Consider the following 22,532-nt stretch of genomic DNA (forward strand, 5'->3'; position numbering starts at 1 on the left):
ATCTGAGATTCGAACACATACTAGTGAACTCTTTCAACATAGCGGTGCAACACTTTCTGTGCTTAATCCGCTGTGCCACAATGACCCCTGGTTAAGGATGACAGTCTTGGCTAATCTGAGATTCGAACACATACCAAAGAATCCTGCAACATAGCGGTGCAACAGTTTCTGTGCTTAAACCGCTGTGCTACAATGACCCCTGGTTTAGGTCTTGGCTAATCTGAGATTTGAACCCAAGATTTGTGAATCCTGGCAACATGGCGGTGCAACAGTTTCTGTGCTTAGACCGCTGTGCCACAATGACCCCTGGTTTAGGTCTTGGCTAATCTGAGATTCAAACCCAAGATTTGTGAATCCTGGCAACATAGCGGTGCAACAGTTTCTGCTCTTGGACCACTGTGCCACCTGGACACCCCATAACATGTAGACAGCACACAAAGCTGCTGACTCAGTATGCAGGTCAAACAACCAGTAACTAAGTACCTGTCTTCAATTTTCTTTAATCAGGTAATGGCCAAAGGCTTTTCTCAAAGAGGGACATTAAAGCTAACTAGCTGCTAGGAAGTAGGGTGCGTGTCCAGCACAGCCTCCACAGTTAATGATCAGCATACGTCGTCGTCGCCGCCGCTGTAGATGTCCGCTGCTCAATACAGAAAGTCAACATTCATCAGATTCAATTAAATGAGCTGGGGGGGATCGCCGTGTCACATCTGCGGGAGAATCATTGGTCATTTTAGTTCACTTTGTGACCACATGAGGACTGTATAGGACACCTATTCCAAAGCACAGGCGACTTTTACGAGGCAATCAAGTGATGTTAGATTACTGGGGAAAATTGAGGATTATTATAGAGTGACATCTCTCTCGTGAGACTTGCATCCGTCATGACAGTTCCGATCTCTGTCATTCTCCGCCATGAACAAGAACCATAACTCCTCCTATCCCTGCTCTGGATATCCGTCTCGTCAATTATTTCAGACAGAGGGGCCCCGGACGTTGTCAACGTGAAGAGCCATCCGTCATTACAGCCTGAATCTTGAGCTTGTACAAGAATACATCTCCATGTCCGGATGGTACGAGGCTGGCTCATCTTAAGGGTTGCATGATTAAAACCAGTATGGAACCGCAGGGTGCCTACATTAGCACTGAATTAACTGTAAATTATTGTTCCATCAGGTGTAATTTGGATATGACATAAGAACATGCACTTTCACTTGTTGCCTAAGGTAGGAATATCGAGGTAAATATGTATATTATTGCCTCCAATTTAGAAAATGTTAAACAAAAATTTGGGAAGTTTAGTTGACTTTTTGCTGACACTAAGTGTGGATATGTTCTTAAGAAAGCCTTGCTAAATCGTGATGAAAATTGGCTTAAAATATACTTATGAAATACCAAACATTAAACTTGGAACGAAATGTAGGATGAGAGCTACAGGACATATTTCATATCTACTTTGGACACATTTCACATCAATCTATGGAACAACCATGAAATATATATCGGGAGGACCTGTCATTTTAAAAAATTATTCCCGAGTATTTTTTTCAAAATCCCAGACCCAGTTCTGAACCACTTACTCTTGCCACATTAATGCATAGGAGTTAGAATAGTCGTAGCTGTAATTTTCTTGGAGTTGTGAATCACTTCCCCTATGTTAATGCATTGGCGTTACGATAGTCGCATCTGTAGTCTCTTTGGAGTCATGGATGTCTAGCCATGTTAATGCATAGGAGTTACGATAGTCGTAGCCATAGTCCCTATGAAGTCGTGAATCACTTCCTCTGGCCATGTTAATGCATAGGAGTTACGATAGTCGTAGCCATAGTCCCTAGGAAGTTGTGAATCACTTCCTCTAGCCATGTTAATGCATAGGAGTTACGATAGTCGTAGCCATAGTCCCTAGGAAGTCGTGAATCACTTCCTCTAGCCATGTTAATGCATAGGAGTTACGATAGTCGTAGCCATAGTCCCTATGAAGTCGTGAATCACTTCCTCTAGCCATGTTAATGCATAGGAGTTACGATAGTCGTAGCCATAGTCCCTAGGAAGTCATGAATCACTTCCTCTAGCCATGTTAATGCATAGGAGTTACGATAGTCGTAGCCATAGTCCCTATGAGTTACGATAGTCGTAGTTGTAGTCTTTGGAGTCGTGAAATTTACAGTTAAGCCCCATTGGTGTGTAGAGATACGACTACTGCAACACACGCCATGTAAAGGAAAGACAGTTTAGGATGCCATCTTAAGGTCGCTCCAATCCCTTCTATGGACATACAGAAGAAGCTACCACCAAATTGATGTCAAATTTTATTATCAGGTGACAAATACTAAAATAGTTTCCTTCCATTTCCTTTGAAGCTGACATGATCATCACGTTGACCAATAACCTTCACCACGGGGACCTGCTACCCATTTACCATTAAACCAGCTGACAGTAATGTGTTTGTAAAACAATGCTGGATGATGCTATGATGTTGATAAAGGTCAGTTGTGACAGGCCCAGCCACACAAACAGGTCGCGGCTGTAGACAACAAAGGATTCCACCGTCTCCCTCGACTCGAGGCCAGTTCATTGAAAATGGCATCTGTCACTTAGCATTGAAGAACCTGATAGGCTGAATCCATCTCCCCAAGAAGGCTTTCATGGGAATACTGCGTGTATTGTACTTAGTGACCTTCACCTTCCGTTTAGCTTCTATCGGGACACTTTTGTTTGTTTGTTGTTTCATGCCGCACTCAGCAATATTCCCGCTATATTTTGCCATTCTGTAATTGAGTCTGAACAAGAAAATCCAGTGATTGACAACATGAGCATCAATCCATGAAAATGGGTTGGTTTGTTTATCATTTAATGCCGCACTCAGCAATATTCCAGCGGTCTGTCAATAATCGAGTCTGGACCAGACAATCCAGTGATTGACATCATGAGCATCAATCCACGCAATTGGGACTGATGACGTGCCATGCAAATGGGATACGATGACATGCATCAACTAAGTGAGCGAGCCTGACAACCCGATCCAGTTAGTCGCCTCTTACGACAAGCATAGTCGCCTCTTGCGACAAGCATAGTCGCCTTTTACGGCAAGCATGGGTTGCTGAAGACCTATTCTGCCCCGGATATTTGGACACTCTTGGTCCAATAAGATGGTGTCAGCAACAGCAACATTTCAGCAAGAAAGAGTAAGTCTGTTATAAGTGAATCACTCATGTAGGTTAATTCAGGGTCCAAAATATATCTAAAAATGCAGAGAGGCCTGACAAGAGAATCATCTTTGCTCCAAGTACCCTGGACATCTTCTGTCCCAAAGCTTCAGAGCAGTATGAACTGATTAAGACGGGTTCCACTTTCTCCCGACCTGCTGATGACAATGTTCCCAGACTTCCCTCTACCCTCTGCTCAACTTGCCATTCAGATCAATTCGTACATTTTCACATCCATATGCATGGGGCTCCACCATCTTTATTTCGGTGACAAATCTTCACGACTAATCAAGGACGCATGTGGACTTCCCTCTACAACATGTCACAAATCAAACTATAAAAACACTACATCAAGTTTTCACTGTACGACATTGGTAGCCTCTGGTGGTCAGGTTTTATAATCCACGGCCAATATGCTCCCAATCTTGCAGCCATATAAAGCCACTTAATAATTTATATGCGTTTGAAATTAATGGAGTCCCTGGGGTCCTTGGTGTTTGCTCCTATAGCATTAGAATCTAGGGACCTTAGTGATGTCAAATAGATTAGGGTTATGATCCCTGGAGGTTTAAGCTTAATTTCGAACATTGTTTATTCCTCACTTGGGATGTGTCTTGGCAAAAGTTTCGAATAGCAAAATTGCACTACATGTATCTGTTTTGTGACACATTTTGTAAAATATTAGGAGCCAAAGTGCTTGACAGCGATGGACACGGATTGTACATGAAGATCCTATTTTCTACATACTAAAGTAAATATTATTCAGCATGGTCAGTCGCTGCCATTTTGTAGTCAGGGATTTAGGGGAGATAACAATGTGATAGAAAAATAAAATGTTTGTTTAATCAATTTCGAAAGGACATCATTTTTGAATGACATGATAGAAAAATAGCTAAACTTGTTATTGTTGTTTTTTTGTACCCAATATACGGAACACAGAAAAAATATTGCAATACGTATTGTTTGAAATGCGTACTGCAGTATACCGGTACACAGTAATAGCATACATTCTAGGGCTGGGACGAGTCCAAATTTACTACCCGGGTACCCAACCCCCTATTACCCGACCCTACCCGGGTACCCGCCCCCTATTACCCGCCCCTACCCAGGTACCCACTGTAGGTCTCAAGAGATAGGTAAAACATGTCCGATTAAGGTCGGTCCCCAACACGCTCAGACGATCATACCAGAATTCTTCCAGGTCACATCAAGTGATCTTTTCACAAAGCAAGAAAGGTGTTTCTATACCTGCAAAAACAGAGACAGACCTGTCCCCACCTTGTACTGAATGCCCCCAAACCTTCTCACCAGGAACATGCATTTTGATTTTTCTTTGCTGTTTAATGCCGCACTCAGCAATATTCCAGCTATATGACAGTGGTCTGTAACTAATCGAGTCTGGACCAGACAATCCAGTGATTGACATCATGAGCATCGATCCACGTAATGGGATATGATGACATGCATCAACCAAGTCAGCGAGCCTGACCACCCGATCCTGTTAGTCGCCTCTTACGTCAAGCATAGTCCCATGTATCATGACCCAGGGGACTTCAGGAGATACACAGAGACTAACCTATGAGCAATGGGTAATCATGGATATCTGTCGACAGTGAATTAATTCGTAAGTTTTGAGTCTCCACGATTACCTTTCAACCTTAATTCACGAGGGACAGATCATCCGGAATTCTGAGTTGAAAGTTGGTTATTTATAAAGTTGCTCATATTCTTATTTTGAGAAAATGTTGAATAAAAGTGGCTTTCTTGACCTCAATTGGAGGAATGACCTGTTTCTGTATTGTTGGAACGACGTCACATAGATCGTCATGACATCATGAACAATGGATAACATCATCCTCTATTGTTTCTCACATTGCATTCATACGATGACACGTTGCTATGGGCCTCTTCACAAGAATGGACCAATTGTTATAATGCTCAGATGGAATTGCTGAAATTAATTGCACCAATATCCGTGCCCTAATACCTGGTCTTATGCCTGTAGCTACCCTAAAACAAGTCATATTTACTTAATTTGCTGTCAACAACATAAGACTCAAGAGTGAGTGAGTACGGTTTTACTCTGTTTTTAGCAATATTCCATCAATATCACGGCGGGTGACACCAGAACTTCACACATTGTACCCATGTGAGGAATCGAACCAGGTCTTCGGCGTGATGAGCGAACTCTTTAACCAATAGGCTACCCCACTGCCCCTTTCACTCAAGACAGGATAAAACAAACGACCAAATGTGATCATGACCAACATGATCAGACACATTATCTCATATCAACCTTTCATCCCCTGCAATTTCCCCCCTGCAATTGCCCCCCTCCCCCAAACAAAAAAAAAAACCCACCATCTCCCTCATCCCACAACCATCTAACCATGCATTTATCATCCCTTTACTGCAATAGGGAGAAACTCGGGTGACTAGCCAAGAACACTGGTGTCCAATCTGTCCGTGTGAAGAGAACAAATGACCAGGATGGGCTCTACAAACCGGCAACCGACTGATAAATCTCCCGGTCAGACATTCATGGGTGCTTGATTGGCGTTACTCTCATCTCCTGGTCATCAATCCACCTCAATGTCGCACCCAGAACCACACGACCTTCATGACAAGTAATGGTCATGTTCTTAGGCCACTTGAAGTCCTTTACTGTCACTGGCCGTTTCCAGTGCCAGACTCTTAAATCAGTGAGCCCCTTCCAATGTCAGGTCCTGCTGCTATGATTAAGTGGAGGCTAATGGGGTATGTCTGAGGACACGGGCCTTCTCCAACCCAAGCTTGGCTGACATGGAACTGAGTGAATTAAACAGGATTTACATCATCAGCAACAAATATTACAACTATGTTGCTGCAGCCAACAAACTGATCAGACATGGAATAGGGAAAACAGTTCTGGGTAAGTATCAGCACCACGCTGTCCAGATGTTGTCAAGGATCTGAGAGTTGGTCTTCTATAGTGCAATGTTGTCAAGCATTATCTATATGATACAGCCCATAGAGTTGGTCCTCTATGGTGGAATGTTTTCAAGTAATATCTGTATGATGCAGCATAGAGTTGGTCTTCTATGGTGAGTTTGATTATGTTTAACGCTGCACTCAGAATATTCCAGCTATATGACTGTGGTCTGTAAATAGTCAAGTATTTGACATCTGGAACGTCAATCCATGCAACTGACATACAATGACCTATTGTGTTGCCATGATTGGTTTTGTCTTTTTCGTTGTTTAACGCCGCACTCAGCAATATTCTTGCTAAAGCTGATGGCAGTCTGTAAATAATCAAGTCTGGACCAGACAATCCAGTGATTGATAGATATCATGAGCATCGTTCAATGCAATTGGGATACGATGACATGCATCAACCAAGTCAGGGAGCCTTACCACCCGACCCCGTTAGTCGCCTCTTACGACAAGCATAGTTGCCTTTTATGGCAAGCATGGGTTGCTGAAGACCTATTCGTGATAGGCAGGTACTGAGGGTCTGGGACCATTCCACAAAGGTGTCCTTGTCCTACCACTGTACCCCCTACCACAATGTTCTGGTGGATGATCAATCCTAGGCTAAAGATTGTTGTGGAACAGGATTCCATTTGCCAAATTTAGATGTAACCGTGGCAACTTACTTGAGCCTCTTGTCTGCTGCTGCTGCTCCTCCGGGGATGATCTTGGTGATGAAAATGCTGGGTTCTTCGCCGATGTGGGGGTTGTCACTGCCGCCAGCGATGCTGAACCCAAGGCCTGTTGTGCCCTGGAACAGACAATAATCATGAAACACAACCACTTGATCGTCAGCCTTTTAGTTGTGTAATGCAGTACCCAGTAATATTCCAGCTATATTGCACACTTATGCAAAGATGCCACTATGCCCATGTCTATCATTTGTCACTACACCATTGTGTTCTGAAAGTTTCAAGGACCAATTGAGGTCGTCAAAGGCGCGGTGATTCGCTGTGCAGAGTTGCGTCCGTTGGGCACGCCAGCAACCTATGATTATGTTTCTAGGTTTGTCAGCACCACACCCGTGCTCATGGGTTTCACCAAAGTGGTAAACGTCTGAGACCTGCATCACTTAGGGCTATCCTCCCACATTAAGGTGACACACCACGATATGACTGGAATACTGTTAAAAGCGGCATTAAATCTAACTCACTCTCTCAAGGACCAATTATTCATGATTGGGTGGGGATTGGTAAGGTAAGTAGGGAAGAATGAGAGAGAGAGAGAGAGAGAGAGAGACAGAGAGAGAGAGAGAGAGAGAGTGGGAGAGAGAGAGAGAGAGAGAGAGAGAGAGAGAGTTTGATTTTACGTCGCTTTTAGCAATATTCCAGCAATATCATGGCGGGGGACACCAGAAATGTGCTTCACACATTGTACCCATGTCGGGAATCGAACCCGGGTCTTCGGTGTGACGAGCGAACGCTTTAACCACTAGGCAACCAGACCGCCCAGAGTGAGTGAGTGAGTGAGTGAGTGAGTGAGTGAGTGTGCTTCATAACAGCCTGAACATGCCTCTTAGCATCATTAGAAATAAGTGTCACACGTTTACTAGCTCTAACAGAATTCAGAGTGCAGACTGATGAAGTAATGCAGATCTCAGATGTTTACCACTTTGGTGAAACCATCGAGCAAGAGTATGAGAAACCTAGAAACATAATCAGGGCGAACACGTATTTGAATCCATGATATAGGATTTTGGCCTGCCTAAGGGACGCAACTCTGCACAGCAACTCATCATGCCTAAGAAGACTGGGCCTGGGAGTAATTGATGACTGTCATATCTATCTGGAAGAAGGGCCCACGATTCTCACTGTACTGAACATGCAAATTTAATATTATACAATGTTTATTAACATTGTAGTGGTTATGTTTTTGTTTGTTCGTTTGTTGTTTAACGCCACAATTAGCAATATTCCGGCTATATGATGGCGGTCTGTAAATAATCGAGACAATCCAGTGATTGACATCATGAACATCGATCCACCAATTGGGATCGATGACATGCATCATCCAAGTCAGAGAACCTGACCACCCGATCCAGTTAGTAGCCTTTAATGACAAGCATAGTCGCCTTTTAGGGCAAGCATGGGTTGCTGAGGACCTATTCTACCCCGGATCTTCACGGTCTCTCATGGTTATGTCCACCACTGATACTTCCTACATAGCTCTCTCACATAACAACCATGATCCAGACTCCAGGAATCAACAAATAATGGTTCCATTTGAAACCAATCCTTTGAAGAATCATAATAAGTCTGGCTTGCCTTTGGCGGATACAGTGGACAGCTTATTATGACCAATATCCAATCTCTAGTCTATTGAAGTTGCAAAAGCCTATAAAAAGAATGCTTGAATATTAACCATGGCGTCTTATTCACTGTTCTCCCTTTGGTGTACTGGAGCAGGCTGTTCTCACATGTCTTCAAAACTTAAAAGTCCCAGTTTTTATTTACATGACACCACATTCAATATTATTCAAGCAAAATGACAGTGACTTGTAATAATCAAGTCTGGGTCAAACAAACCAGGCATTGATATTAGGGGAAATGATCAACACTATCAAGGTACGACGATGGCCCAGTCGTCTAAGGCGCCGCTATTCGCTGTGCAGAGTTGCGTCCCTTAGGCACGCCAGAAACCTATGATTATGGGTTCGAATCCCCGTTCGCCCCAATTATGTTTCTAGGTTTGCCAGCACCATACCCGTGCTCGTGGGTTTTACTGAAGTGGTAAACGTCTGAGACTTGCATCACTTGGGGCTTTCCTCCCACATTAAGCTGACACGCCGTGATGTAAGTGGAATCATGTTAAAAGTGGTGTTAAACCCAACACACTCACTCATCTTTCATCAAGCATAAGTTGCTGGGGACCCATGGAGGGACAAATTGGTCGGCAGCATTTCCTAGATGACCCCAACACCCTGCCACACCAACTCCCGGTTGAACGATCAGACAGAATGAAGTAATGGAGCCTTATCATATAAATGACCGACCTCACCATATCCATATCTTCAAATGACTAACTAACCCGTCTCAATAACCATATTTATGTAAAGGAAATGTGTATAAAAACCATATTTTCTTCGAAAATATCACTCATAACATGTTGTGCTGTTGGATTTTTCCACATATCTCTACATCAACTGTATTATTGAAGCCTCTGAATTGAAAATAAACATTGAATATTACTTTTTTCAAGGAAATGACCAAAATCATTTACAAGAAACCATAACTATTCATGTGCATCCCTAAAAAAAACGTTCGCACAGAAATAATAAATATTCTAGAGTAACCTCATGAATTTGCTGTCAAACTAGACATCACTTGTATTTTTCTTGCCCCAATAAAATCTGGCAGCGAAGGAATATGATCTTGCTCTCAGAAATCACGTTCTTGATCCTCCACTGCAAAATTAGATTTAAGATTTCATCCCCCATTAAGTTGACAGATATGAGATATGATATGAGACTGGGTGCAGGGATCTGTCGGTCCGAGCTGCCGTCAGTGAGGAATCCGTTACTGTGTAAACCAAGACTCGGGCTTGTATCAGGGATGTGTTTAAAATGTCACGCGCTCATGTGTTCCTTCTGCTTTTGTAATTACCAAGAATGAAACATTGGAACAGGAAAACTCACTCATCAATTCTGTCGTCTTTGATTAAGAATTTTCGTGATTTCGTTTGGAATTGGATTTGTATTTTTGACAACCATTTTGTGTAGAATGCATGCACGATCGAGAAATATGCTAAATGCTTTTTTAAATCTAATTTTGATTTTATACAAAACAACAAAATGATTGGAAAGATGTGAGGAGGAATTGGGTTTCACGTGTGTGTGCGTGCGTGCGTGCGTGCATGAACTTGTCTGGATTGATGCCGATTTCTTGTGCTATTGACTAAGCTCACTGAGATACCATGCCATACCCCACTCAGACACAGTATACTGACTCTGAGCTGACCAGTCCTTGTTTTAGCCCCGAAATGCCAAGTGCCAGACAAGAACTAGAGACGGCCAGGGATTGAACCCCGGACCTTCCTCTCTCCAGGCAGATGCTCTTCCACTAAACCACGGAGGCAGTCTGATTGGAGTGAGTGAGTGAGTGAGTGAGTGAGTGAGTGAGTGAGTGAGTGAGTGAGTGAGTGAGTGAGTGAGTGTTTAAGGTCGCTTGGAACAGCATTTCAGTTATTGGGCGCTCAGAAAATTGCCCATGGGGGTGGGTCTTAAAATCATACACAATAAACTAAGAAAACAAAATAAGGTAGATGAAACCAATTCTTTTGCAATTACAGGCCCCTTAATTAGCTGACTGAGAAGATTTTTCAGACGATAACCTGGATATAGCAATCACATTGTCTTCCCATTGCTCCTGTGCTCTGCATCTACTCATATCAATCATCCATGTAATTTGAAATACTATCTCCTTCACAACTAACAATACATTTTATGTAAATATGACTGACAGATTTGCAGAAATATCAGTAAATGCTAACAATTTACCTCTCAGAACAAAAGCCTTTCCCTGACTACTAATAACATATATTTTTCTGCTGCAAATAGTTTTGTAGCTCATTTTCTTGACATATTGTTTTTCGCTAGACAACTATCTTCAGACATGTCTTATTAGGAAGGGGCCATGAGTGATGTTTGCGGAATGCAAGACAGGTATAAACTCAATAATCATGTTCATGTGATATCACCTGACAGGCCAACGGCGCCATCGTTGTCATTGGTTAAATTCATAAGGAACATAATTGAATCTTGGTATCATCTAAATTCATGAAATTCTAAAACCTTTCCAAAGTTCACCATTTATTTCACCTTTACTTGATGCGTTAACATTCAATGAAAAAAACAAAAACTTCCATATGTGGATATTTGTTACGAATTAGATTTTGAAAGGATGAAAAATTATTTTTTTCAAAACTGCAATAATTGGTAAAAATGATTTTTAGGTAGAAGCTGCATTGCAATTGTAAAAATATTCAAACACAAACAAGTTTCATTTAAAAAAAACCCACTTAAATTAATAACATTATTCTGGCCTGACTTCATGTTTTAATTTGCCATCAGATTAACATTTACTGTACTAAGTGTCAATGCAGCAGTCAGTACATCAAAATGGGTCACTTAACATGGCGAAAGCAGGACCTTCTTTCCACATAGTTTACACATAGAAGAACTTCAGCATGGGTTGCTGAAGACCTATTCCACCCCGGACCTTCACGGATCGACATAGTACTGCAATAGATCGTACATGTAGAATGTAGAAGTACATGTATTGCCAACTACATAGATGTCCTTGCATTACAGAGCATGATGAGAAAGCTACCCGTGTCAAGTAATGGGAGTCGTGGTGACCTCAGCTGCAGCTCCAACAGGACTGGAATCTCCAACTGTTTCCATCAGGGCAACCAGGACCCATGGACGGGCCTCAAAGTTTCAATTGGCTACAAGCATTATTTTTTGCAGGAAGCCAGTGGTAAAATCAAGCCAATATTGTAGGTAGCCAAAAGATTTGAAATGATCTTTTATCATAATTATGTACATGTTATAGCACCAGTCTTGGAATTGTATATTAGTGAAAACTGTGCTTGATTTTTATTACTTGTGAATTGAACAATGATACAATCTATGTTACTAGATTACATAGGTATAGCCTTGCTTATCCAATGTCGACTAGAATATGTACTAATTACATTAATATTTATGTATTTCAGTTCATTGTCGACTTTAGGAGGAATTATTTGCGATTACAATTCTTAGCAGACATGTTTTTCAAGATCAGGTATTATTTTTTTTTGAGTCTACAGATGTGTAGCAATAGAACTTGGTCGCCACGAGATATTTTTCAAGGTAGTCCTTTGGCTACCTCTGAATTTTAGACAGTAGACTAACTGGAATTTAGGTCGCATTGGCGGCCATTTTAGTTGCAACTTTGAGGCCTGATGGACATGCAGGCTTCATGTCCAACACTGTTTACACCTCGCCAAGTTCAGAAGACGCAGCGATAGAAACTAACAGTCTTAGTCTACTAGTCCTCATAATGATAACATACAGTGAAACCCTTGTACCGTGACAATTGCTGCTAGTCCTTATGATACCTTAACTATTAGGCAATGTGGTAAGGACTACAGGACTAGTGCCAGGTTCTAACGGTGAGGTGAGGTGAGGTGAAATGGGGTTTAACGTCGCGTCTAAGATTATTGCACTTATATAGCAACGTGCATGTACGTGTATGTGTGTGTGTGGCTGCTTGTACTAGTCTGGACTGATGCCGATTTATAGTGCTAGCACACTGAGATACCATGCTGCAGTTTAACATGAATACCCCGCTCAGACACAGTATACTGACTCCGAGCCGACCAGTCCTTGTTTTAGCCCCTTAATGCCGAGCGCCAGACAGGGTACAGTTTCTAAGGCTGAGATGCAGGGGAAGATGAATGGGGAGTTCTTAAGAAACCAGAGGTATCTCTGATGATTGTCTCATGCACCTATTTCAACAAAAACACCTAAAAAAACAATCAATGGGATGGTAGTTGGTTTTTGCATCTGACGTGTAACTTTTGAAGTGCTCCCTTATATCTGTTGGCTTTGGAGAAGATTATTTACATCACCTACATGAAAATGGTTGAAATGTTTTTATTTATAAAATAAAAAATTGTTTCTCCCATTAAAAAATATTTCTTCCTAACCTTTTTGAAAAAGAAAAACATTATAAAGCTATATCAAAATTAATAATCCATGTTATTCAACAAATCAGTCTAAAATAACATCTATTGCTTAATAATCACTTATCAAAATTACAAAATCATGATTCAGAACATTCTATCAATTAATCTTTATTTTCACATTGAAATATAATTCACACATAAAAAGTCCTTTTCCATCAATACCCACTTACGAGCAGGATAGAACATGAAAAAAAAGGTTGACACAATGGAAATATAAACGTGCCATAATCAATACAAACAGTTTGTACGAATCTTAAAATCTTCAGAATTCTATTAAGGCTTTTTTGCTGCAGGAAACGCACAGAAGAAAGCAAGTTTAATCCATTTGGAACTAACCTTTAACTAACGCTTCTAACAGTTAATCAATCACACAGAAATGTTTACTGCCACCTAGTAATTAAACGGTACCCAAGGAAGGGGCGCCACATCACCGTTTTATGTCGACTAAGCATAAACGTGTCAACATTGACATGCACACCCTCAACATGAAACCAAGTAGAGAAAGACATCCCCATTACAAACAGACCAGTTAGTGCAGCAGTATGCTGGTGTTATTTAATGCTAAACAAAATTATAGTCTATTTATAACATGTGCAGCAGCATTTTGATGTTATTTAATGCTTAACAAAATAATAGTCCATTTATAACATGTGCAGCAGCATTTTGATGTTATTTAATGCTTAACAATATAATAGTCCATTTATAACATGTGCAGCAGCATTTTGATGTTATTTAATGCTTAACAATATAATAGTCCATTTATAACATGTGCAGCAGCATTTTGATGTTATTTAATGCTAAAAAAAATTATAGTCTATTTATAACATGTGCAGCAGCATTTTGATGTTATTTAATGCTTAACAATATAATAGTCCATTTATAACATGTTTATCTCGATGCAATATGACATGGTCAAAACGCACATGGGAAGTTTATGGAGATAGGCTTGTCGGAAGAGATGAGTTTTGAGAAGTGCCTTGAACATAGAGGTGGAAAGGGGTTTAACATCCTGTCTTATTGCACTTATATAGCGACGTGAATGTACGTGTGTGTGTTTGTTTGGCTGCTTGTACTAATCAGGACTGATGCAGATTTACAGTGCTAGCTCACTGAGATACCATGCCGCAGTTTAACATGAATACCCCACTCAGACACAGTGTACTGACTCCGAGCCGACCAGTCCTTGTTTTAGCCCCTTAATGCTGAGCGCCAGACAGGGTAACAACAAGTACCATCTTTAAACGTCTTTTGATATGACGCGGCCGGGCATCGAACCCCAGACATTCCGACGGCCGCTCTACCACAAGACCATGGAGGCGGTCCCTTGAACATAGAGTAGACAGGACAGGTTCAAGTTCAAATGGGAGCTGGTTCAATGTTACTGTTGCTGCACTTTTCTCCATAGCATCTGGACTTCACAAGAGGGACAGTCAGCAGGAGATTCATAAGGGGGAAGTGATATGGCCGGAATGTGTGAAATCATCAAGTCTCACAGGTAATCTGGGCACTACTGATACACTGCTGGTTGATGCACAGGGTCTTGTATGTGATCCAGGAGTCCCAGGCATGGTCAGGTTTTATGTGTCAAGCTGTTTAATACACAGTCCACAGTCACCACTCTGGGCTATCTGACATCAGGAGTTCTAGGCATGGTCAGGTTTTATGTGTCAAGCTGTTTAATCCACAGTCCCCAGTCACCACTCTGGGCTATCTGACATCAGGAGTTCTAGGCATGGTCAGATTTTATGTGTCAAGCTGTTTAATACACAGTCCACAGTCACCACTCTGGGCTATCTGACATCAGGAGTTCTAGGCATGGTCAGGTTTTATGTCTCAAGCTGTTTAATCCACAGTCCCCAGTCACCACTCTGGGCTATCTGACATCAGGAGTTCTAGGCATGGTCAGGTTTTATGTGTCTAGCTGTTGAAACACCACAGTCCCCAGTCACCACTCTGGGCTATCTGACATCAGGAGTTCTAGGCATGGTCAGATTTTATGTGTCAAGCTGTTTAATCCACAGTCCACAGTCACCACTCTGGGCTATCTGACATCAGGAGTTCTAGGCATGGTCAGGTTTTAAAGTATTGACTTGCAGACTAATAGATTGCAACTCACTTTAAATGTCTAGAGGGCAAAAATTACCTCTTTACAAACTTGTGTCTGGAACGTGGATGTCACCAATGATGTAATCAACCTTTGAGCTCTCACAAATTCCAAACGATTCCTCCCCATGCATAAAAAAATCACTCCTAAACCATTTACAGATTCTTCGAATCCACCATTCCAAGATTAATCTGAGATTAATTTTTCCCCATTTCCTAGTTCCTGCTCAACCTCCACCAGCTTCAGCTCCATTCTTCCCCTCCAAATCCCATAAATATCAATATTTTCCTCAACAAGCGACAAATGTGAGATTCATTCAAAAGCAATGGCCCACTAACCCAGCTCGACTAAACCAATCTTGTCTGGTCTGACCTCCTCTATACAATTATTGGCTGTGTGACAGATCCATTGCTATGATGGAACCCTGCTTGTAGAGGCATCACTTGTACTTATGCTCTGCTGGTTAAGTGGCAAGCTGAAGAGTCTGTCATGTTGGAGGAGTGAGTGAGTGAGTATGGTTTTATGCCGCTTTTAGCAATATTCCAGTAATATGATGGCGGGGTACACCCGAAATGGGCTTCACTCATTGTACCCATGTCGGGAATTGAACCCGGGTCTTCGGCATGACGAGTGAACGCTTTAACCATTAGACTACCCGACCGCCCCTCATGTTGGAGAATGACCTGGTGGATGACCTGGTGGATGACCTGGTTGAGGGCCTGAGTGAGTGAGTGAGTATGGCTTTACACCGCTCTTAGCAATATTCCAGCAATATCACGGCGGGGGACACCCGAAATGGGCTTCACTCATTGTACCCACGTCGGGAATCGAACCCAGGTCTTCGGCGTGACGAGCGAATGCTTTAACCACAAGGCTATCCGACCGCCCCGGTGGATGACCTGAAGTGACTCAGGTCACAGGCATTTACCATCTGGGTCCCCAGTGTTTTCCTAGTGGCAGAAAATGTCGGGCCAATAAAAAATGGGCCTGGTAATTTTTTACCACAAAAAAAAAATCAAGCAAGAAAAGTGTCAGTCCTATTACTGAGCCAGTGTCTGAAAAGGATAAGACAGGCGGACCAATCTTAGTTGTTGAAAAAAATGAAAATAAAAAATGGCTATATGGCAGCAGTCTGTAAAAAATCGAGTCTGGACCAGACAATCTAGTGATTGACATCATGAGCATCAATCTATGCAATTGGGATACAATGACACATCAACCAAGGCAGCAGGCCTGATCCACTGATCCCATTAGTCGTTTCTTAACAACAAGCATAGTTGCCTTTTACTTTTAGCATTAGTTGCTGAAGACTATTTCTAACCCGGAATCTTCACGGAATGAACTGTCGTTCCACGATGATTCTTTGCACACAGATGTTTACCCGCTGTGTTCATTCTAGTTTCAGAATAAGTTTGGCCCTTGACAAAATTAAAAACAAAGTATCAGTCCGTCTTCAACAAGTTTCAGGTTAGAGACATTAACCACTCCTGTAAAACCCAGGTGCAGGGAATTGAGCCAGGCTGACTCTGGGATTTGCACCCACATCCTGCAGATGCTGGCACAACAAAGGGACACAACTCTGCACAGTGAGCCCTAAAACACTGGGTAGGAATGTACACATCATAATGTACAAAATGTCAATGTGTGGACTTATGTGAAGGTGTTGTATCATGTGTGCATGGGTATCTAGATCTGATTACAACCAAAGCTGCCACTTACCCTCTCCAGTGCAATTTCCTCTGCCTCCCAGTCACCTTCGCCATTGGTCTGAAACATCAAGATGAAACTAATAATACAAATGTCATCACATGTGAGTGAGTGAGTGAGTGAGTGAGTGAGTGAGTGAGTGAGTGAGTGAGTGGGGTTTAGTGCTGCCTTAAACAGCTTTTCAGTGTCAGATTAAGTAGGATGAAACCTGAATATATAACATCAATGACAGAGAATAGCAAGTCTTGGTTGTCTTCTTAAACAGATTCCATTCAACGTAAAAGTCAAAATAGAGGTGAAAATTATATGAATGGATCACTGAAAATCAGTGACGGCACCAGGTGTTTGGGAAAAAGGGTAAGCATGTCCTGCCTGCTGGTGATGCTGATGCAAGACATTTACCACTTTGGTAATCCCTCAGGCAATTGTACATAAATATATGGCTGTGACTAAGTTCTAATTTACCGAGTGAGTGAGTTGAGCTCTATGCCTTTTATTTTGTTATATCTAAGCATATCATCTAAATGTCTCTTCAAAGCCAGGAATGATGCAGATTGTAAAGGTATGTTATTCTGAAGACAGCCATGTGCTACGGCCCAGTGCTGACAGGCCAAGGGTCATAACTGGGGCAAATTTGTGTGACTTCTCAGATTGCTAGATCACCCATGCCCCTTTAACTCAAACTGACAGGGAAATATTTTCAGGAATTGACACTTGTAACGAGTCCAAAACTGGTGAACCATACAGATGCCATCATCTCCACCCTTGGGTTGGACAGAAGCATAAAAGTACAAAGAATGATGGATTATCTCCCCTTATCCAATGACAGCCAATCAAATGCCACTTAGCAATATTCCAGCTGTATGACGATGGTCTGTAAATAATCGAGTATGGACCAGACAATCCAGTGATTCATCTTGTGAACAACGATCAGGGTATGATGCCAGACTGATAACCAACTTACCAAGCCTGACCCCCGGATCTATTTGGTTGCCTCTCACAACCAGCACAGGTTGCTGGGAACTATTTAAACTGGGAATCCCCATGGCGTACAACCACTACAGGTTGCTGGGGAACTATTTAAACTGGGAATCCCCATGGCGTACAACCAGCACAGGTTGCTGGGGAACTATTTAAACTGGGAATCCCCATGGCGTACAACCAGCACAGGTTGCTGGGGAACTATTTAAACTGGGAATCCCCATGGCGTACAACCACTACAGGTTGCTGGGGAACTATTTAAACTGGGAATCCCCATGGCGTACAACCACTACAGGTTGCTGGGGAACTATTCTATCCTGGAATCCCCATGGCGTACAACCAGCACAGGTTGCTGGTGAACTATTCTATCAAGGAATCCCCATGGGTACAAACAGCACAGGCTGCTGGGGAACTATTTTAACCGGGAATCCCCATGGCGTACAACCAGCACAGGTTGCTGGGTTGGTTGGTAGGTTTGTTGTTTAACGCTGCACTCACCAATATTCCAGCTATATGACAGGGGTCTGTAAACAATCGAGTCTGGACCAGAAAAAACAGTGATTAATATCATGAGCATCTATCCATGCAAATAGGATCGATGACATGCATCAACCAATTTAAGTCAGCAAGCCTGACCACCCGATCCCGTTAGTCGCCTTTTACAACAAGCAGAGTCGCCTTTTACGGCAAGCATGGGCACCTATTCTATCCCGGAATACCCCTAGGTCCCAAACTTTGTGGCATCCACAGAGTATTGATACCATCTCCAACTGACACACCATGTCACATAATGGGATCAAACACTCGAAAATCTTTGCATCAAGGGGACACAACTCTGCACAGCAAGCATAGCGTACACATTACACATGGAAATAGTGATTATTCCTGGTTGTATCTGTGTTAAATATCCTGGAATTTTAGGTCCAAGTTGGTTGATTTAATCCTATGGTTGTTGTTGTACCAGAATATGCTGGCCATCCAACATACATGTGAAATTATCTGATTGTTTGTTGTTTGTTGTTTAATGCTGCAATCAGCAATATTCCAGCTATATGACGGCTGTAAACAAATATGTGAAACACAAGAGCCCCATTGTTAAACAAACATGTGAAACACAAGAGCCCCATTGTTGAACAAACATGTGAATCACAAGAGACCTATTGTTAAACAAACATGTGAAACACAAGAGCCTCATGGTTAAACAAACATGTGAATCACAAGAGACCTATTGTTAAACAAACATGTGAAACACAAGAGCCTCATGGTTAAACAAACATGTGAATCACAAGAGACCTATTGTTGAACAAACATGTTAATCACAAGCGACCATTACTAAACAAACATGTGAATCACAAGAGACCTATTGTTGAACAAACATGTGAATCACCAGAGCCCCATTGTTAATCAAACATGCTAATCACAAGAGACCATTACTAAACAAACGTGAATCACCAGGAGACCCATTGTTGAACAAACATGTGAATCACAAGAGCCCCATTGTTGAACAAACATGTGAATCACAAGAGCCCCATTGTTGAACAAACATGTGAATCACAAGAGCCCCATTGTTGAACAAACATGTGAGTCACAAGAGCCCTATTGTTAAACAAACATGTGAATCACAAGAGGCCCATTGTTGAACAAACATGTGAATCACAAGAGCCCCAGTGTTGAACAAACATGTGAATCACAAGAGCCCCATTGTTGAACAAACATGTGAGTCACAAGAGCCCTATTGTTAAACAAACATGTGAATCACAAGAGGCCCATTGTTGAACAAACATGTGAATCACAAGAGCCCCGTTGTTGAACAAACATGTGAATCACAAGAGCCCCAGTGTTAAACAAACATGTGAATCACATGAGGACCATTGTTAAACAAACATGTGAATCACCAGAGCCCCATTGTTGAACAAACATGTGAGTCACAAGAGGCCAATGTTTAACAAACATGAGTCACAAGAGGCCCATTGTTGAACAAACATGTTAATCACAAGAGGCCCAATCATAAGGGACTGGATGATCAACTCTGACCACTAGGTGCCTCCTAAGATCAACACAAAAGGAACAATACACTATCACCAACAATCGCCATCCTTGCTAACACAACAAACACGAAGAAGGCCACACAAAAACCACCTGAGACCTGAGGTCATTAATTTCCTACATATAGGTCCACCTCTGTGGTACACTCATCTCCAGAGACACATTATCCGCAGCGAGGGAAATCACCTCTCTCTTCCTTCTTTCAGTCAAACGAGACTTTCAGTAAATCTATTCATATCAAACATCAAGAATTGATGGCATGGCAAATTCATCACTGTTTAACATTCATGCAGAATTCTATGCGCCTTTGTAAGGGAATATTGCGTGGAAGGGCTTCATCAGTCACGGAGAATCCCGCCGTGCAGTCGTTGTGGAGATTGTGGCCATGCAGGGTCTGGTGTCTGACTTGTCATCTGGACCAACTGGGACCTGGAGAGGCGCGTTACGCAAGATGCATGGGTTTAGTGATGGTACTTGCAGGACACCTCACAGTACGAACGCCAAACAGGCTTGGTGTTGAATCGTGTGTTCATGTGTGTGTGTGTGTTGTGCGTGCATGTGTGCGTGTGTGCATGAGTGAGTGAGTGAGTGAGTGAGAGGGTGGTAGGTGTGTGAGTGAGTAGTGATTGAGTGAGTGAAAGGGTGGGAGGTGGGTCGCCTCAAACAGCTTTTTAGGAAAGCCGAAAGTGAGTGAGTGAGTGAGTGAGTGAGTAGTGAGTGAGTGAGTAGTGAGTGAGTGAGTGAGTGAGTGTGTGAGTGAGTGAGTGGTAGGTGTGTGAGTGAGTGAGTGAGTGAAAGGGTGGGAGGTGGGTCACCTCAAACAGCTTTTTAGGAAAGCCAAAAGTAGTGAGTGAGTGAGTGAGTGAGTGAGTGAGTGAGTAGTGAGTAGTGAGTGAGTGAGTGAGTGAGAGGGTGGTAGGTGTGTGAGTGAGTAGTGATTGAGTGAGTGAAAGGGTGGGAGGTGGGTCGCCTCAAACAGCTTTTTAGGAAAGCCGAAAGTAGTGAGTGAGTGAGTGAGTGAGTGAGTGAGTGAGTAGTGAGTGAGTGAGTGAGTGAGTGAGAGGGTGGTAGGTGTGTGAGTGAGTAGTGATTGAGTGAGTGAAAGGGTGGGAGGTGGGTCGCCTCAAACGGCTTTTTAGGAAAGCCGAAAGTGAGTGAGTGCATTAGTGAGTGAGTGCATTAGTGAGTGAGTGTCTTTAAGTCGCCTCAAATACCTTTTAAGGAAAGCCTAGAATGATCGTGTGTGCATGAGTGAGTGAGTGAGTGAGTGAGTGAGTGAGTGAGTGAGTGTCTTAAAGTCGCCTCAAACACCTTTTAAGGAAAGCATAAGAGTGATGCTGAGCCAAGACGTTTACCACTTTGGTGATCCCCTGATCAATTGTTTATCCAAATGGCTGTGACTTAAGTTCAAATTTATCTAGTGTGTGAGTTGGGTTTAAATGTAGTCTTGAACAGTATACAGTTACATCTCAGCATGGCAGCTTAATGTGGGAGGAAAGCTCTATGTGATCCAGGTCTTCCATGTTTACCACTTGGGTGAAAACTACGAGCATGGGTATTACTCCAAGTACTAAAGGTGATGATGGCATGAGCAACAGCCAAGGCTGTCAACAGAGTGTGTGATTCAATCCCAGCCAGCCTTGCATGAGTTTGTTTGTTTGTTGTTTAACGCTGCACTCAGCAATATCCCAGCCATGTGACTGGGGTCTGTAACTTATCAAGTCAGGACCAGACAATCCAGTGACTGATACCATGAAAATCGATACATGCAATTGGGTTGGTTGGTTTGTTGTTTAACGCTGCACTCAGCAATATCCCAGCTATATGACTGTGGTCTGTAAATTATTGAGTCAGGACCAGACAATCCAGTGACTGAGACCATGAGCATCGATACATGCAATTGGGTTGGTTGGTTTGTTGTTTAACACTGCACTCAGCAATATCCCAGCTATATGACTGTGGTCTGTAAATTATTGAGTCAGGACCAGACAATCCAGTGACTGAGACCATGAGCATCCATACATGCAATTGGGTTGGTTGGTTGGTTGGTTGGTTGGTTTGTTGTTTAACGCTGCACTCAGCAATATCCCAGCTATATGACTATGGTCTGTAAATTATCGAGTCAGGACCAGACAATCCAGTGACTGAGACCATGAGCATCGATCCTTGCAATTGGGATACGATGACATGCATCAACAAAGTGAGCGAGCCTGACCCCCCATTCCAGTTAGTCACCTCTTACGACAAGCATAGTCACCTGTTAGTGTTACGACAAGCATGGGTTGCTGAAGACCTATTCTAACCCTGATCTTCACAGGTGAGTCAAGCATGGGTTGCTGAAGACCTATTCTAACCCTGATCTTCACAGGTGAGTCAAGCATGGGTTGCTGAAGACCTATTCTAACCCTGATCTCAGGTCCCTTGTATGAGACACAGGCTGTTGAATGGAACTCAGTTGTCAATGGAATGTGAGATGCAATTCTACGTGGTATGGGAACAATAAGATACACACAGCCAGTCCTGCCCGAGACACCAGGTGCTCATTAAAACTCAGTTGTCAATGGAATGCGGGATGCAATTTTACGTGGTATGGGAACAATAAGATACACACAGCCAGTCCTGCTCGAGACACCAGGTGCTCATTAATACTCAGTTGTCAAAGGAATGTGAGATGCACTCCCACGTGGCTTGGAACAATGAGATACTACACCAGCCAGCCTTGCTCGAGACACCAGGAGGCCAGTGGG

General features: G+C 42.5%; 1 protein-coding gene across 1 annotated transcript in view; it reads right to left on the reverse strand.

The window, feature by feature from the left end:
- The window catches only part of LOC139449122 (disks large homolog 1-like), a 346,607-nt gene that overhangs the window by 142,348 nt on the left and 181,727 nt on the right, over nucleotides 1–22,532 (reverse strand). The window contains exons 6-7 of the mRNA XM_071230606.1: nucleotides 16,771–16,818; nucleotides 6,845–6,969 (exon numbers count right to left, since the gene is read on the reverse strand). Of these exons, the coding sequence (XP_071086707.1) occupies nucleotides 6,845–6,969; nucleotides 16,771–16,818 (173 nt within the window). The remainder of the gene's footprint in view (nucleotides 1–6,844; nucleotides 6,970–16,770; nucleotides 16,819–22,532) is intronic.

This window comes from Haliotis cracherodii, unplaced genomic scaffold (assembly GCF_022045235.1).
Source record: "Haliotis cracherodii isolate W230 unplaced genomic scaffold, xgHalCrac1.p SCAF_7, whole genome shotgun sequence".
NCBI lineage: Eukaryota > Metazoa > Mollusca > Gastropoda > Lepetellida > Haliotidae > Haliotis > Haliotis cracherodii.